The following is a 20,038-nucleotide window of genomic DNA, read 5'->3' as shown; positions in this document are numbered from 1 at the left end:
TTACTGTTGCTCCAATGTATTTGAATTTTTCCACCTCTTCAAAGGATAAATTTCCAACTTTTATATTTCCATTTCGTACAATATATTCGTCACGACACTTAATCATATACTTTGTCTTTTCGGAATTTACTTCCAAACATATTTCTTTACATGCTTCAAGTAAAATTCCCGTATTTTCCCTAATCGTTTCTGGATTTTCTCCTAACATATTCACGTCATCTGCATAGACAAGCAGCTGATGTAACCCGTTCAATTCCAAATCCTCTGTGTTATCCTGGACTCTCCTAATGGCATACTCTAGAGCAAAGTTAAAAAGTAAAGGTGATAGTGCATCTTCTTGCTTTAGCCCACAGTGAATTGGAAACGCATCTGACTAATAATAACTATATCCGTGAGCAGGCTTAAGATAAGGTATGTAATTCCTAAGTTATTGATTGTTGTCAGCTTGCCGGTGATGAAAATACATCAATATTATTTTCCTTCCTTACTTTGTACTTTATAAAGTACATTTTCACAAAAATCTGGATAACTTTGAAAGATATATACATAAATATAGAACTAAAAATATGAATTCTCTGCGTTTGTCTGAACCAAAAAGTTAAACCAGTGCAGCTTTTTATCATAGCATGAATCAAGGGCGCAGATTATTAAACAAATTTTATTCTAATATAATTTTAACCACGAAACCTCTCCAAATTACTCGTAATAAAAAATTTAAAAAATTGTATTGGATTTATAGTTTGGTTTTAAACATATTGAACACTTTTGAATCTGTATTCACTGTCAATTTTAATTTTATTTTTGTCTGTATTGAAATCCCCTCCTGAGCACGAGTCTTACTCATTCAGGAGTGGGCTAGTTTATCTTATATTGTATTACCTTGTATTCATTTCAAACTCACTAGCAATAAAATAAATAAATAAACATATCGCCGTTCTTCCTGCAATAGCTCCTATGTGCAAAATATGAAATTTTTCAGTAGGAAGAAAAACACATTTATTCTTCTATGGCAGTAGTGCATAGGAGATTGTGAATTGTTACATTTTCGAAGGAAAGAAATATAATTACATATAGGAGATTTTATTATTTTCTGTATCACTATTTAAGTTATTTAATAGAGCAAAAAAACTGTAAATCGATAAATATGTTACATAGGAGTTATTGCCGGAACAACGATATATTCGTATTAAAAGAATTATATTTTGTGAGGGGGGGATAGAAGTTATCCCTGGCAGGGATGTTAATATGAATTTATAACTTTCCAACAGGGGGAGAAATCCCCCCATCCCCCCGTTAATTCGCACCCTGCTTGGAAGAGATTGTGTTGAACTTATTATTAATGCATATTGTGATGTTTCTTGCTTCATTTCTTTACCAATGATTGAATTGCATTTCAAGTATTCATTCGTAGAACAGATTTGACTCGGGTAAATCTCGTCGGCTGTTCACTATCCAGTGGCGAAGGTAAGATGTAAATACTGGGTAGGCTGAAAAAAATTTCCTTACCTTATATTTTTATATAGCAGGTCCAGACTCTTTTTTTTTTTTTTTTTTTTTGAGAAAGTATCAATTATTCGTTCCTTGAAACTCTGATCAACTGAAAATTGTCCAACTAGTTTCTTTTCAATAACGATTGTACTGAGAGAACTTAATTTTTCATTTTTCATTGAATTACGAAGAAAATGTTTAACCTTTTTCAATGTGCTCATACTTTTTTCGGAGGAAGCTGTAGTAACGGCGAATGCCAAGACCAACTAGATAAGTCGTGTTACCTCTTTATAGATGGCTTGAAGACCATTCATTACTAATTATGAAATTCAGGAAGTCTGCAGGAGGTCTTTAATTCATTTTCTAATCGTTCTCTGCTAAAAAATGAATATGTGGACAGAAGGTTATTTAATTTCATCACGGAAAGAAAATTTAGTTTATATTCCACAAAGCTATTTTGATTCAACAATTCAACACATTTTATATTTTCAACATCTCCAAAACACGTTTTCGTTTGCATTTGACGTAGGCCCTACTTTAAAGCAGGAAGAGCGTTGCAAATTATCACGTATAAACTAGTGTTGTGGGATTTAATCGATTAATCTAGTCGATTAATCGATCAATTTCTGTTGTAAAATTAATCGATCAAAAATATTTAATCGAGTCGATTAAAATGAATCGGTTGTAGTTGATATTAATTATTATTTTGTTAATACAGACTCATACTAAACATTTCGACAATATTTCTCTCTCGGAAAATGCTTACTTAAAAGCACAATAGTATTGTTATTTTCTAACCGTAAACAAGTAGCGTAGGGAAAATCTTTGCACAAACGCTTCAGAAAGAGATGAAGATATGAGAACAGTGACCTAGTCTACCTCTATTGAAAGTTTAAACACAATGCGAAACCCCTTTATATATATATATATATATATATATATATATATATATATATATATATTGTCGCCACTCAGTAAATTATAGAAATGAAGATTTAATTTAAGATATTCTCTACATCTATTTATATAAACCCAAAGCGTTTCACTTTCATATCACCAATATAGCATTAATATGCATAATTAATGAAAAATAGTCACATTATGGTATTAACTATAATAATATTTCATTTCTAATGATAATAATGTCATCTAACTACCTCAAATTTTGTAGATTTTAATATCCAATACACAGCTGTACTCAGAAAATTACACACCGCAGAATTAGACTTGTAAATTATTTTTAGTAAGTCTTCAAGTATGTAATAACCAATTGAATTTGAACTCTAAATATGTCAGCAATCCTGCAGGTCATGGCCTTCGTGTAATAGCCTATTGTATATTGTGCTGTGTGTTTTGTTTTATTCTGAAATGCAATTAGTTCTCAAAACTGACGAAAGATGGATTTTGGAAAATAGGAACATTATGTAGGAAAACTAACGCTTTACTGAAAGTTACTATTTTTTCTGAAAATTTTTGGATGCCAAGCTTCAAAATGACGGGTCATTCATTAAAATCCGTTCAGCTCTTTTTCCCGTAATTTCCATTACCATTTCAAATTATATATTTAGATTGTACTACGCTTGTGAAAAATAAGTTATTTTGTATGCTTCCTTAGCAATTATCCATTTTTAGCCATTTTTTAAATTTGGAGTTTACATTGTTTCATGAGGTTTTAGAAATGTAAACACTTTCGCTTTTTTTCAGTACTTTTCGTTACTGAAAACGATAAAAAATGATCATTTCTTAACCAAAAAAGTAATAATAATACTAATAATAATAAAAGTGGCCGTCATGACGGGATACAGTGTTACCTACCTACCTAATAATCTTTATAAACGCGCTAATTCTCAAAAACGTAAAATGGGACCAACTAAAATTATTTTTTTCACTTTCACAACATGTGGAATAGTCTAAAACTGTGCGAATTATCTAATGCATACAAAATGTTTGACGACATCTAAATGGGAGGTGGAAATGTTAATCTTTTTCGCTCGCTGTGCGCAGGTTGTGTTGGCCATCCTGGTGCTGATCCACTGGAACGCCTGCTTCTACTTCGCCATCAGCTACGTGATCGGATTTGGCTCGGATAACTGGGTGTACAACATCAATGGGGGTCGCAACAGCTCGCTCTCTCGCCAGTACATCTACAGCTTCTACTGGTCCACTCTCACACTCACCACAATAGGTAAGGAACAGTCTGCAACAAGCCAAGGGTCGAATAGTTAGTTGGTGGGAACAGCTGATTGTCCTTGAAAAGTTTATCTGAGTATACCCAAGCCACATTCAAAACATAGCACTTTCGTTCTCGACTCGCGCATGACGTCTTTGTTCCACATGACTTAATCCCCACTCCAGTCTGACTGGTAGGAGCATCTGGTTTCTGCGCACTTTGGCCAAGGTGTGTCGCAAAGCGTCGCTTAACGTTTTCATACTGCCATCCAGACCTCGAACCGAAAGAATGTAACTGTTTGGTTGAATGATAATGATTCGGCAAAAAAAATCGCAACACAGGCATATCACTTTGCCCAGACATGAAGAGCGATATAATACATCCCTGGAAACATACAGTAAAATCTGCCTTTGCGGTCACTTCATTTAAGCGGTCACCTGGCCAAAAGTCCAATTTTTTCTGGAACCAAATGGATTTTCCATAAGATCAATACACATTCTCTCTTTATTTAGCGGTCACCTCTTGCTCCGGCCAGCGGCCGGGGTCTATTTAGATTAGAACCTGACTATAACAGTCACTGTCCAACAAAAAATCTTTTCACCGATACCATCTGACCTATTTTTTCGATGGTTAGAGGACAGGAAGCAATATCACGAGGACAATACCTAAGTGTACAACAGTACACCCTCCATATCTTGGGGTTAGTTGGTTACTATTTTATGACTCTTTTGTCACTTTCCACTCCGACCCTGCACAGCTATAAATTCTTACTCGTTTTTCAAGGATTGAAACACGGACTTTTTCTATGGAAAATGTCACAGTATGTTTTAGGTCAGTAGTTAACCCTTCAATTTCTTAGATTTTTTCTCCTCTTTCTATTTTTCTCTGTTTGGACTCGCTTTTACGAATTTTTCTTCTTTTCATTCAGTTGATTCAGAGGAACTGTGAAGTCAGTTTGAGAGAGAAATCAGGTCTAACGATAATCTAGAGTGGTGTTAAGTTTAGAGGTGACACGAAAAGTGATTGAAGAAAGTGAGAAGGGAACATCTGCGAGAAAAATTGCAGAAATATTCAAATGTGGAAGGACACAAATAAACGGTACAATTAAGGATGAAGATGAAATATTAAAATAATGGGGAAAAAAATATACATGGTGGCCAAAAAAGAAAGAATCTGTGTTTATTAATGTGAATGATTTCGTTTACGAATGGTTCAAGTGTCCGAGGGCGAAGAAATTGTCAGTAAGTGGGCCTATAATTCAAGAGAAAGCTCTTGAAATTGCCAAAGAACTCAATGTAAGCAATTTTGTTGCTATTAATGGGTGGTTAGAATGCTTTAGAAAAAGGCATAACATTGCATTTCGTTCTGTGTCTGGTGAAGGAGGTGACATTGCAACCAATGTTATTGAAGAATGGAAAAAAATATACTGCCTTCAATTCTTGCGGAATATGAACTCAAGAAACATTTACAATGTTGACGAAACAGGTTTTTTTTTCATTGCCCTCCCTAACGAAACTTTAAGTTTTAAGAAAAAAGAGTGTAAAAGGGGGAAGTTGGCAAAAGACAGAATAACTCTGCTCTTTTGTTGTAATGCTGTAGGAGAAAAGAACCACTCTTAATGATAGGGAAATCATTGAAACCGAGATGTTTGAAAAATGTTGACATGGGCTTATTGGGGGTGAAGTGGACTGCCAACAAATAAAGCTTGGATGACATCATCATTGTTTGAGAATTAACTATGCGATTTCAATTCCAAGATTAAACGACAAAATCGCAATGTGATCCGTGAAATTGGTGTTTCTTCCTCCAAATACGACATCATACCTTGATCAAGGTATTGTCCAGTCATTTAAACTGAGGTACCGCAAGCGAGTTTTGAAAAGGCTAGTTGCAAGAATGGAAGAGGCTGACGATTGTTGTACGCGCACAGTACTAAAAAGTCAATGAAATTCAGTATTTTCATGCTGATTCATAAAAAACCGCAACCTTAATCAAGCGGCCACCTGATAAAACGGCCATTTTACAAGGTAACTTCAGATGGACGCTTTAGACAGGTTTCACTGTATCTCATTTTCTCAAATTTTTTACTTATACTACTTTTCCCTGGCACCATAGAGTTAAGTGCACATGTAAACACAAAAACACGTTCCTTGAGTAGAACCTTCAACGAGTAAAGTCTCTTTATTATTCATGTTGACAGGAGAGACGCCACAGCCAGAGAACGATGCAGAGTACCTATTCGTCGTAGCAGACTTCTTGGCTGGCGTGCTTATCTTCGCCACGATTGTTGGAAACATTGGCAGCATGATCAGTAACATGAACGTGGCGAGGGTGGACTTCCAGAATCGCATGGACGGCGTCAAGCAGTACATGGCGTTCCGGCGGGTGTCCCGGGAACTGGAGGCCCGCGTCATTCGCTGGTTCTCCTACACGTGGGCCAACAAGCAGGTGAGCACTTCATCGTGCTTCTTAGACGGTCAAATACCACTCACAAGAAATTTACAGACCTAATCAAGGCAGAAGTTTTATGAAGTCACATTTACCATAAATTCTGTTTAGATTTCTGGTCACTGAACTATTTCATAATTGTTAACAGGTGGTTCTGTATTAGTTTGCTTGCGAGCAAAAGAACGAGGTGACATTTTGGCCCCAGAAATCGCCTGACTTGAATCCCATTGAAAATGCCTGGGTTCTTTATAAAGGATACTTTGAGGAAACTCTGAAAATACCATCTCGGAAGATTGTTCTAAAATACCGTATTCCACTATCTCTTTTTATGAAATGTTCGAAATTACTTGTCAGACAGCTGTTTTCTATCACTTATTCATAACTTAAAATTACAAAAATTCGTTGCACTCTGATATCTCTCAGCCATTTTTAAAGATAAATTCAGAATTTCTATAACATTGTACTCCTAAGAAGCACGTTCTTTTAAATGTCTGGAATGCAATTTTGATGCTTAAATTCGAGATTAGTTTTCAAAAAAATGGGGCCCAAATTTTGAAAAAAAAATCCACTAGGACAATACAGCAATTCACTAAAATGGATATGTGTCAGTCATTTTTAAATAAAATTCAAAATTTCTATGATATTTTACTGCTAAAAACCACGTCCTTTAAAATGTTTGCAATGCAATTTTTATGTTTACATTCGAGATTAGTTGTTTAAAAAAATGGGGCCCAAATTTTGAAGAAAAAAAAATCTACCAGGATAATACAGCAATTCACTAAAATGGATATGTCTCAGCCATTTTTAAAGAACATTCAAAATTTCTATGACATTTTACTCCTAAAAAGTACGTTCTTTAAAATGCCCGAAACATAAATTTTGATGCTTAAATTCGAGATTAGTTTTGAAAAAATTGAAGTCCAAATTAAAAAAAAAATCCACCAGGATATAGCAATTCACAAAAATGAACATGTCTCAGCCATTTTTAAAGAAAATTAAAAATTTCTATGATATTTTACTCTTATTTTATTTTATTTTATTTATATAATGCAGGGCTGTACAGTTTATCTTTAGCCTTGATAATGGCAACATGCAATATTCAAAAGTGAACGCCCGTAAGGACCACCTACAAAACAAGTAAACAAATATATTTTACTCTTAAAATCACGTTCCTTAAAATGTCTGGAACACAATTTTGATGCTTAAATTCGATATTAGTTAAAAAAAAAAAATTGAGACCCAAATTTTGAAAAAAAAAAAATCCACCAGGATGCAGCAATTCCATAAAATGATATGTCTCAGTCATTTTTAAAGAAAATTCGGAATTTCTTTGACATATTACTCCTAAAAAGCACGTTCTTGGAAATGTCTGGAAAACAATTTTGATATTGGTTTTCAGAATTTTAAGATGAACAATTACATTTTAAAAATGAATTTTAGAGGTACATTTATATAAATATGGAGACAAAGGTAACAAAATGGCAAATTTCTGTTCTAGAAGAAAGATTCCTAATAGCCTAAAGAATGTGTGTGTGTCAGATATCAAGCATTTAGCTTTATGTAGTTCCGAAGATTCGTAACTTTTTGCATAGAATAAAGAAATATTTTTTTAAGTTGCATTAAATTTCAGTCAAAGTTTAGTATAATTTAAAAACCCTATGCAGCAGAGCTTTAAAATGGCATCACAGTATCTGACAAGGTCGTAAATGTGCATTAAATTTTATGTAAGTAATATATTTTATGTTCGACCATGCCGAAATGTAGTAATTATACACCTGGTAGCAGCGCTTTAATGAACCTCATTAAAGTACACCTATTAATTAAAGTTCAGGTGTTCCACCAATCAGAAAATACCATTGTAGCAATATGAAAGCGCAAGTATCGATTATTCTCGGATATGCAATCGAAAGACAACTAGTTCTGTTACTATAATAATTAGCGTTAATTGTAAATAATTTTCAAATAAATTCAATTTGTCATTTCGTTTTTCAATGTCTAATTCAATTTCAAGGTTATATCAAAATTAATGTTTATTTTACTCTCTAGATTATATCAAGGTCAATGTCGACATTTGTTTCTCGGAAAAAATCAATACTTTCGCATTTGCGCACATCTCACAATTTACGAGGTATTGCACAAGGTCAGTTCCGCTCCTCAGTCAGATAAGAATAACATGAATAGGCCTACTTATGAATAATTTCAAGTTACAAATATGGTCGAGCATAAAAAGTCGTATGAAACTTGACTATAATGGTAATTAAGACGCTCGTATGAAAATTATGAAACGAGCGCAAGCGAGTTTCATAGACATACCGCGTCTTAATTACTACCATTATAGGCTCTTTGCATAATGTACTATTTTCACGTTATCTAAGAGTACTTTTAAAAACTTGAAAAGAAAATTAAAGTTGCGGGAAATTTCAGTCAAAGTTTAGGGTAATTTAAAAATCCCATGCACTAGAGCTTTAAAAATGGCTTCCCAGCAGCTGACCAGGAAATAATGTACATTATTTTATGTAATGTATTTTTCACCTATCAAAAATTATTTGAAAGGAAAACGTTTGAAAATTTACTGCCGTTAGTGTTGTGACAACACTCCAATATTCGAGGCAGCATTTCTAATTGTGTAGTGTTTCGAAGGCACTGGACGAGGAACGTGTTCTGGCCGCTCTTCCCGACAAGCTGAAGGCTGAGATCGCGATCCATGTCCACCTGGACACACTGCGACAGGTCCGCATCTTTCAGGACTGTGAACCCGGTCTGCTGGAAGAGCTGGTTCTCAAACTTCGACTGCAGGTGAGCACGTAACTTTAAAAACAATGTAGAAATTGATTTTAACGTTATGTACTATTTTCGTTTCATCATGAACCTGGATGGGCAACTGGTGCTCCCAAAGTGCTAAAAAAAACTTGAAAAAGACAAAGGCAGACGGAGCCAGCCGCAGCAGTTACAAGTTGTTTGTAGTTTCGCTGCAAATGCCACGGTGCGCTCTGGCGGCTCATGCAGGTGGACGTGATATCTACTCCATGATTTGAATTTCAGAATGACGCATGGTACAATAATTATAGTAATTTTAGACAGACTATACCTGAACACATAACAAAATTATATTATTTTCTAGCTTTGTAAATTAGTTTAGTACTGGAAACACAAACTGAATACAACCTTTTCAAGATACAACAAATATAGCTGCAACACTTATTTATTATTACACTATTTGTTAATATTTCTTATTATAGGTCTTATTTGAAACGTAGAACGCGAGAATTTACAAGTCTTTATACATTAAAGAGTATTCCTCTGTTCTCAGAAAGGTAATAGTCTGTATTCGCAAACAATAACAAATTCAAGGGAGTATTTTTTACATGTCACGGCAGATGAAATAAGCTTACTTCTTTCTTTATTTTGAGAAATTTTACACTTCTTTCTTGTATTAAACTCTGCCTCAAGCACATATACTATATATGGAAGCGTCCACACCTGTGGAGTAACGGTCAGCGCGTCTGGCCGCGAAACCAGGTGGCCCGGGTTCGAATCCCGCTCGGGGCAAGTTACCTGGTTGAGGTTTTTTCCGGGGTTTTCCCTCAACCCAGTACGAGCAAATGCTGGGTAACTTTCGGTGCTGGACCCCGGACTCATTTCACCGGCACTATCACCTTCATTTCATTCAGACGCTAAATAACCTAGAAGTTGATACAGCGTCGTAAAATAACCCAATAAAATAAAAAATATATGGAAGCAAAGAGTATATTTGGGAATTCTGACTTAGGCAACATTACGAACAGTTCGATTCCTGATTTTGCTGGGATCTGAGTGGCGTGCTATTCTGTAGATTTATTAATTCAAGCTATAAATTTGCAGGATTTTCTATCGACGTAAGCTAATAAGATTTCAGAAAAATTTGGATTCCTTGTCAATTGTCACTGTTTCTCCAAACTTAGCAGTGAATTCTCTTGTAGGTCTTGAAGTAGGGTCTTATATTTGATAAGAAGATTTTCTTATCACTCTTCAAGATAGTTTATAGTCAAAGAAAGTGAAGTTGTCTATGTTCTACATGATACTGCCAAATTTAAATATTTATCCATAAATGTTCTTAGCTAGTCGATTACATGTCTTGCAATTCTGTAACTCTCACGCACAACTTGCTAATGATATTTGATATCAGTCTCACCTTGTTGATATCCCATTTTTACCTTTAGCTGTTCTAAAGCAGATGCAGACAGTATTTCTTTACTAAAACCTTCACTGCGTTTATTTGTAACATAAAATGTCATGCGTAAGAAAGTGTAATATGTAGAATGAAAGCTTTACCTCTATTCTTAATAAAAAAAATTCTCTTTTTACCCGTAACTAAAGGGAAATGATCTGGGAATTATATTGTTTTTCACTTAAAACGAGCCGCCACTTACTGCGGATGCGATCGAACTTGTGTCTTGAAAGAACCGCACACAGACAGTACAGCTAGTACAGAGTCCGTTCTACCTGCACTGAGATTATGTTGACACTTTGAGAGCACGAGTTTCCCACCCATGATCATGAACTTCTGAATTTGCATTCCCAAAAATAAACTTCATAAAAACAAATCCAAGTCACTAGTAATAAGTTAACTTGATGAAAATAGCTTGCATTAATTTCAATCCATATTTCAATCAAACCGTTACATCTAAAATTGTCACTCCTCACATTGACAGATTGGGGAGTAGTTTTCTTTCTCTAGTATGTGTTGTAAAGTTTACACACGCGTTAATAAGACTGTACTACATTTTTTCAGTAATTGTTAAAATATTGAGTGAATTTTTTTTATTTTGTATTAAAGTTTAACTGATCTATTTTGTGACGTTACGGATTTATATATACTATAAACAGTGAAAGGAGACTAATGCACCAAAATTTAAGATGTGATTCTACATGTAGAAGTGAAATAACCTTGCACATTGAAAGGAGCGATAGGGTACACGTAAATGAATAGAAAACCTATATTAGGGTAGATGAGGGTAATTGTAAACAGGGAGTAATTGGAAACAAATGCTGTGAGAAATACAAAACTGTCAATATAAAAATTTAATTCGGGGAAAAATTTAAATTAACCAACCTACAAAGCAGTTTGGCGCCAAATAGGAGTAACTGCTTAGTTGTGAACGAATGTTTTGTAAGAGTCTACAAAAACAAAGTTGAGAAAGAATTTTGCTTCACCTTCATTTTTGGCATTGTAAGTAAACGTACAGTGCTATTTTTTAAGAATATGTTGTTTTTATGAGTAATGTATAGTAGTTAACATTTATTACAATGGTTTTGAGATCTCCCATAACCTCAGTTCATTAAATTATGACGTGTTTACAGTTTCCCCATAGTTTTAATTGCTTGGGGGTAATTGTAAACATGTTTTACTATGGTTACATTTCGTACATTTCAGTAATCAAAGAGATCCCCACCAAACTACACTTTGGAGGATTTAGAAAGGGTTGTCACAGATGTGAAAAATGGTAACTACATTTATCGTGAAGCTCAGGGGAGGTACGGAGTTCCTATATCCGTCATAGATCATAGGTTAAAGGGACGAAATGCACCAGTGACCAAAATTGGAGTTGGAAGGAGTACAGCTCTTTCTTCTGAAACAGAACAAAAAATGTTCTCGTCTCTTACAAACACCTCAACAAACAAACAGGGGTGCACACATTCGCATACATTGACTACTCCCGCGCAAAAACATTTTCAACGGTAACTTCGAAACAGCGCGTCAAAAGACATAAGTTGTTTAACAAAAAGAGTTCCTTATTGTTAGATCTATCACCCCTCAGAGTTTGTCGCAGAAGTTTTGAATCACTCTGTACATGTTTGTCATTTTGGTTCACTGACATTGAGAGACGAGCTATTACTTTTCATTCGGTAGAGATATAGTCCAAGCTCATACAACTTAACAGTTTGGTACCAACTTCCTAGTGCTGTTCACGGCCTACAGTAAGTGTAGATCTGCGTAATTCTTGTCTCCAAACATTCCAAGTGAACTGATAGGCGTGTTGCAGGTTTTCAGTCCTGGAGACTACATCTGCCGCAAGGGCGACGTGGGGCGGGAGATGTACATCGTGAAGAGAGGGCGCCTCACCGTCGTGGCGGACGACGGGCGCACGGTGCTGGCCACGCTGGGCGCGGGCTCCGTGTTCGGCGAGGTCAGCGTGCTGGAGATCGCCGGCAACAAGACGGGCAACCGCCGCACAGCCAACGTGCGCTCGCTGGGCTACTCCGACCTCTTCTGCCTGTCCAAGCGGGATCTCTGGGACGCGCTGTTCGACTACCCCGAGGCCAAGCACAGCCTGATGGAGCGCGGCTGCCAGCTGCTCAGGAAGGACGGCCTGCTGGACGAGACCGCCTTCACCAAGGCGCAGGTGGAGCACGAGACCCTCACCGACAAGGTGGACCGCCTAGGTTAGTACATCACCCACCGACTTTGACCAGTAGGCCTATTTACTTAATCCACAACAAATCCTGAATTGTTCATAATTTTCCCTTCTAGGAAACAATCATTGTACCTTTTAATTATAAAACCTATAGTTTTTGTACAGGGACATCATTTTATTTTTACTCACATTTTTAATATTAACCTGGCTATACCTTTGGATTAATGGTTCAGAGCCGGAAACACCGTTTGCTACTCCTTTCCACGATTGAAGTTCGATGATACTGGCGTAAAATACAAACAAATCACTTTACTAGATATAGGAGGGACGAAAAGTAATTCATCCATTTACGTAAACTAGGAGATATCGTAATTTTGAATTTGATAATTTTCATTAGGTTTTTGTTTAATCAAAATACAGCACAGTATTAACAATAAGTGTTTTTACTCACGAACTGAGTTATCCATGCGAACGTATTCATTACGCAGTGTATATTATACTGTCTGCAGCACATTAGCGTACAATATAGAGAATGAAGTTAAATTGAAAAATAATCATAATATGGATATTTAAGCACATTTTTTAAAATGGTGGTCATTCATTTAGATACAGGCTTCAGTTCTTTTGTGCATATTATCGCACTATAGACTATTGCATCTAATTCTAATTACCAGTTTCATTCTTCGTACGAGTAACTCATGTTGAAATAATTCTATACCTATTATATAAAAGAGTACCTTACGTACTGTAAATTCAATCTTCACCTCTGCCCGACCCGCACAGATAACATTACTGAGACATGCTATCTACTGTCCGTCCACGTGGTTATGTCGCAGGATCGTAGAAAGGGGGGAAATCACGTGACAGTTAATTACTTTTATTGAAGTTATTTTAAACTGTTGCGGGTGAGGGAAATCGGGATGCGACGTAGGCAAACGGACGACAGTACATGTGCGAAAATATGATTCAATATTGAAAGCTCTTTCGTCACTGGAAAACGCGAACATATTTCTGGAACGTACTATACTGACTAACTCAATACTGTTTGTGTTTACTACGACCTTAAGGCGACTTTGACTGTATACGCTCGGTTCTGTGAGGAGAACAGTTGGAAGTTGGGGTGGGAGTGAAGTGCATTAAAAAACTCAGTTACAATAAAAATTGAAGTAAAAATAAAATGATGTCCTTGTATAATTTCTAACAGGGGAGTAATTTCAGTTTCTGTTTGAGGGCTGGAGGCAATGTTTTTGTAAGGAAGACCTTACAGGGTACACTGAGCTGCAAAAGAAATGGCGATACGAAATTTTATCGTTTTCCAAGGCCTTTAAGAAACATGGCGTGGTGGAGAGCTAGTTTCCTGAGATAAGGTTTTTTTTTAACATGTAGTGTAGACCAGGGTAATTGTAAACACTTTTCACTGATTTCAAATATATTTCAACATTACATAACCCTCAGTAACGGTAAGCATGGCAAACAAACATTGTGTTATTTTTAGATCTTTCTTTTCCCTGAAAATGGGTCTAAAATAATGAGGTTGACTTTTTTTCAACTTTTAATTGCTAGTTTACATTTACCCTACCTGTTTACATTTACCTCTTTGAGAGGGGGTAATTGTAAACACCAACTTTCGCACGGGCTATCAGACACTGAACATTTTTTGTTCTGTTTCAGAATAAAGAGCTGTACTCCTTCCAACTCCAATTTTAGTTACTGGTTATATTTCGTCCCTTTAACCTATGATATATGACTATATAGGAACTCAGTACCTCTCCTGAGTTTCACGATAACTGTAGTTACTATTTTTCACATCTGTGACAACTCTCTCTAAATCCTCTACAGTGTAGTTGGGTGGGGATCTCTTTGATTACTGAAAAGTACGAAATGTAACCACAGTAAAACATGTTTACAATTACCCCCAAGCACTTAAAACTATGGGGCAAATGTAAACACGACATAATGTAATGAACTGAGGTTATGGGAGATCTCAAAACCATTGTAATAAATGGTAACTACTATACGTTGTTCATAAAAACAACATATTCTTAAAAAATAGCACAATGCCAAAAATGAAGGTGAAGCAAAATTCTTTCTCAACTTTTTTTGTAGACTCTTACAAAACATTCGTTCACAACTAAGCAGTTACTCCTATTTGACGCCAAACTGCTATGTAGGTTAGGCAACATGTTAATTTAAATATTCCCCCGAATTAAAAGTTTTTTATTGACAGTTTTGTATTCGTCACGGCATTTGTTTACAATTACCTTCGTCTACCCTAAATACGATTTTTATAACATGTTCACGTTATTATTTAATACTAGCCATACCCGTGCGCTCCGCTGCACCCGTTAGAAATAAATATAAAGTAATTACATAATTAAAATAGGACGTTTGATCCAGGGAACATTCGTGTTTGATAGAAGGATAGCCTATATCGTTTAATATGTTACTTAATTTAAATTGCATCCAAATAATTAAAATGCGATCATTTCGATCCAGACACACCCATTTGGTGCAATGACAATTCCTTTAACATGTTTCTTAATTTTTATTACATGCAACCATAGTTTAATGAAGATTGACATCATTTAGATTTAATGTGTATATTTTATTTTACTTGTTATAGGTTTCCATTGAATTATGGTAATAACTTAATTTTAACCCTTGTTTTCTACGTATTCAGTAAATGGCGCTTGGCCCACTATGGTTGTGAACCTTTCAAATAACTTAAATTATATTGTATAATATTATATTATATTATATTATATTATATTATATTATATTATATTATATTATATTATATTATATTATATTATATTATATTATATTATATTATATTTATCAGAAGTTACTGTATTAACATTATAGCATTATGTTCATCTAGAGAAACTACACTTTCCAATGGTGAAATAATAATTAATTATACAAATCGGTTAATTTAGCTTCCGATATTACTTCATACAAACACAGAAACATTCTCTGTAGGCTATCTCTGATAGCTTTCGATTGTTGCTGTCCAAGACCCCTTATAGACGAAGTCATTTGTTTTTTAATTCATTACACGGCCTTAGATGGCAGTTATTTTAATTTTAAAACTCATTTATATCATTAAATATCAGCCCTATCAAAATTTTTCAAGGAATAAAACTTATCGCACATTATTTGTAAAGAAACTTTTGTTATGTAACATTTTCACAAAAATCAATAATAAGCGAGATATTTCGATTCATTTAATTCAGGCCCCCCTTATAACCCCTCTTTTAAATAATGTATTTTGAATACCATATAGCCTAAAATCTAAGTTACAACGAACTTAATTTATATTCCAATTTTCATCGAAATCCGTTCAGCCATTATCGCGTGAAAAGGTAACAAACATACAGACAGACAGACATACAAACAAAAATTTCAAAAAAGTTAATTATAACTTATATGTTAGGACCAATTATTTTTGGAAAATCGAAAATTACCAGAAAAATTTCGGCTACAGATTTATTATTAGTATAGATGAATTTATTTTAAATTACTCATATGGCCTAATTTTATTTTACGATATTAGTAAGAATACTACACGAAAATAGTAGAACTGCAGTTTATATGGTATTCCTTATTGTCCGTGGTTGCTGTCTTCGTTACAATCGATATATACGGCCAGTTACGTTTCTTATTGTGTTAACAAAATTGTATAGTTTATTGAAGACATACACGAACAAGCTGAATGATGTAATGATAACAGAGCAATACAGTAATAGAGTTGATATGCAATGCCTTCTGTGTATTTCTATTTCTTTTGTTTCTTAAGCGAAATATTCGTCTAGTATATAGTCACGAAGCTTGAGTTGTTGAGGTTACTATTTAGCATTGTCTGTGATGAGGCGATAGTAGCGATCCTAGTGGTTAGCAACTATTTATGGATGCATATTCCCTACGTATTGAGCTTCGTGACTGTATATACTAGACTGTGAAAACATGATAATATTTCAAATCGGTAGCGACTTAGACTAGGCATCTCTTTTGCAGTCCAGTGTATATCATTTCCTCTTAAGTGAAATATGTTCCACGCTTAAACTTAGGTAAAACTTCACTATAAGAAAGGGATTTAAACCATGATATCAGATGCACTGAGCATTTTTTAAAGTGCATTATGTTTTCTCAATGTCGGTAATTTTCATTATTTTGAGTCACAAATAGAGATGATATAATGGATTATTATTATTATTATTATTATTATTATTATTATTATTATTGTTATTATTATTATTGTTATTATTGTTGTTGTTTTTTGTTTTATGATCAGGTTTACCCCACTTCGCAGTATATTTCCAGTTTCCCCACTAAGGGCTAGTTTTAACTTCTTAGCTTATTTTGAGATACGTAATTTACATACACTTGCTATCAATAAGACGTAGGTGCAAACAAATTAACAGGCACCATTTTATTGATAATAGTCGTTATTTATTTTATAAGTGGCTAAAGTCGACCATTACTTGTGAGTACTAATCAAGACATTCATCATTTTAATACAAGACATAAATCAGATCTTCATCTACCCTCTGTTAGTCTAAGCTGTTTTAAAAAAGGAGTTCGCTATTCATGTATAACAGTCTTCAATGCACTGCCTAATTATCTTAAAGATTTGAAGAACAACGAGAAAAGGTTCAGAAAAGAATTAACCAAATTTCTACATATTCATACCTTCTACACAATTGATGAATTGTTTATGCTTGTGAATTGAATTATTCTACTTAAATGACATGTACAATTTTATATAGCTCAACTAAAATATGTTTTTATATTGACTTAATCTGTTTACTATGTATTGTATTTTTTGTTTAGCATAACTGATGAATTGTATGTACTGTAAATTGAATAGTATACTGTATAGGTCAACTGATGAATTGTTTAAGCTTATAAATTGAATTAATCTACTTCATATGAATTGTATAGCTTAACGAAAATAAGTTTGTAAATTGAACTAATTTGATTGTATATGTTTGTATAGTTTGGCTGATGAATTGTATATGTTCTTAAAATGATTACTAGTCTGTGTAGCTCCACTGATGAATTGTATATAGACCTACTGTAAATTGAATGGTAATATGTATAGCTCAACTGATGAATTGTTTATGATTATAAATTGAATTAATCTACTTGATATTAATTGCACAAATTTGTATAGCTTAATGAAAGTGTGCTACTTTGTATTGTATATATTTGTATAGTTTTGGCCGATGAATTGTATATGCTTTAAATTGAATAGTAATCTATATAGCTCTACTGATATTGTTTGTGTTTGTAATTTGAAGTAGTTTGCATGATATGCATTATCAATTTCTGTATATCACAACTGGTTGAATTGTTTATGCCTTAAATTTAATTAAATTGTTTTGTATTATACATATAGCTCAACTTATGAATGATCGTTTGCGTTTGTAAATTTAATAATCTGATTGGCTATGTATTGTATACTTTTAGTAGAGCCATCGATGTAGCTCAGTCGGCAGACTCGCTGGGCTGCTGATCCGGAGCTGCGTTCGGGCTTGGGTTGGATCCCCCTTTGGACTTTGGTTTCTTCGGAGGTTTTCCCCAGCAGTGGGACTGAAGCCGGATGGTCTATGGCGAGTCCTTGGCATCAACCCCTTTGATTTGATTACCTGGTTGGGTTTTTCCGAGGTTTCCCCCACCGAAAAAGCAAATGCCGGGTAATATTTTGGCGAATCCTCGGACCTCATCTCATCTCACTACATCTCGCCAAAATGTAAAAAAATTGTACAAAATTGTAAAAATTGACGAAAATTACTAAATTGTAAAACTATAAAAATTTGTAAAAATTGTAATTGTAATATTGTAAAATGTTGACATGTTCCACATCTTAAAGCTTCATTGCTCATGTAAGATCTATGGAATAAAATAAATGAATGAATGAATGAGTAAGATTTTATGATGCCGTTCGTGTCATAATTTCTCACGAATATATATTGTACTTTTAGCCACGTGTAATATACAACGTTTTATCTTATCCTAGTTATATTGTAATTATTTTCCTCGGTATATAATAACTTATTATTAGCCATAATGAAATTACAGTAAAATCCCTCGTATCCGGCACCCAAATTACCGGCAATATCAAAACAACAGCACTTTTGACTAGGCAAAAAAAAAGTCTTTCATGCGAAAGGAAAGAGTCGGACGAAGATTCTATTTACGCATTTTTAAACTTCAGTCACTCATTGCCTCCTGTACCCGGATCCTATTTCGTATTAACATTGCAAAGCACATTCCAGTGACATTCAATCGCATGCAGTGAATTTCTATTCCTGCAGCTTTATTGGCTGATATAATATAGTTGCCATGACTTATGAAATGACCTTCGTATAATAAAGTTATACTAGCGAAAAATGTACATCCGTCATTTTAAACTGCTTGGCCTGATAGGCACTTCATCCTATGTTGCAGAGAACACACTGGAAAATCTGCAGACTAGGTTTGCACGTCTCCTGGCGGAATGCTCGAGTCATCAGGCCAAGGTGAAGCAGAGACTTACGAGGGTCGAACAGCAGACGCTGGGAATGACGGAGAGGCGACGGGCTACCACCGGGTGAGAGCGAATTGTCTACTGTCTTATCTTTTTCGTATATTTTTTTCCTGTGCCCAATTTCACAATTTGCATTGCTAGTCACTATAGTAATAGTGTAGCCTGTAGTGGCGAGTGTACGAAAAAGTACTCCCACGAACCTTTGTCTTCGATTCACTTACTCCCTCTACCTCCCCTCTCTGGTGCTGTCAGAGATAATGGGCAGTGAATTACAATGTTAACCAAAATTTCAAGATTACTTACGTGTTTAAGCATATTCAGAAATCCTTATCCCTGCTCTCAATTTTTGTTCTAGGATTTTTTAAATTTTTTTACAAATAAGTAGATCAATAAACATTGTCTATTTTGGAGTTTTATGTTTATTTTAGAGACAGCGAAAGAGAGATTAAAGTAAACCGATTTAAAAATCTGTATGGGATTTAATAACAAATCTGAAATGACAAATAAGAAAAGAAAAACACAATTAAAGTGGTGGCTCTTCCCACACTATTGCATGCTATCGAAACATGGGTAATCAGTAAAAGACATGAAAAGGATGAAATTTTTTAGAACAGTAAAAGGCTGCACATTGACAGATGAAATACAGAATGAATCGTAAATAATATCATTAGTTTCAGGGGGTTGTTCTTTGACATTTTTCAAACAAAATAGTTTAATACAATTTTTCTCGTGTTTGCTTTCTTTTCGAGATAAAAATTGTTTTATATTAAATATTTTTCATAGAATGTTTTGGAAATGCAATTGACTGAATTCACAATATGTTCGTTTAATATAAGAGAGCAGCGTATTATGGTAATAAATGATGGAAAAATTTTAGTTTTATCCTTTAAATGTGCAGAAGTTTGATCCGAACAAATGTAACTTTTCGTTCTGCAAATGAATTTTTCAATTTTAAACTTGTTGAGATCAAATTTCTGCACATTTAAAGGACAAAACTAGAATTCT

The 20,038-nt window shown here is 34.5% G+C and overlaps 1 protein-coding gene across 4 annotated transcripts in view; it reads left to right on the top strand.

The window, feature by feature from the left end:
* CngA (Cyclic nucleotide-gated ion channel subunit A) overlaps positions 1 to 20,038 on the top strand; it is a 1,115,443-nt gene that overhangs the window by 1,071,802 nt on the left and 23,603 nt on the right. For all 4 annotated transcript variants that reach the window (XM_069828038.1, XM_069828039.1, XM_069828040.1 and 1 more), the window contains 5 exons: positions 3,493 to 3,673; positions 5,859 to 6,106; positions 8,747 to 8,902; positions 12,130 to 12,529; positions 18,955 to 19,096. In XM_069828038.1, the coding sequence (XP_069684139.1) occupies positions 3,493 to 3,673; positions 5,859 to 6,106; positions 8,747 to 8,902; positions 12,130 to 12,529; positions 18,955 to 19,096 (1,127 nt within the window). The remainder of the gene's footprint in view (positions 1 to 3,492; positions 3,674 to 5,858; positions 6,107 to 8,746; positions 8,903 to 12,129; positions 12,530 to 18,954; positions 19,097 to 20,038) is intronic.

Source organism: Periplaneta americana, chromosome 6, assembly GCF_040183065.1.
Source record: "Periplaneta americana isolate PAMFEO1 chromosome 6, P.americana_PAMFEO1_priV1, whole genome shotgun sequence".
NCBI lineage: Eukaryota > Metazoa > Arthropoda > Insecta > Blattodea > Blattidae > Periplaneta > Periplaneta americana.
This window is presented reverse-complemented; position numbering and strand designations above follow the sequence as displayed.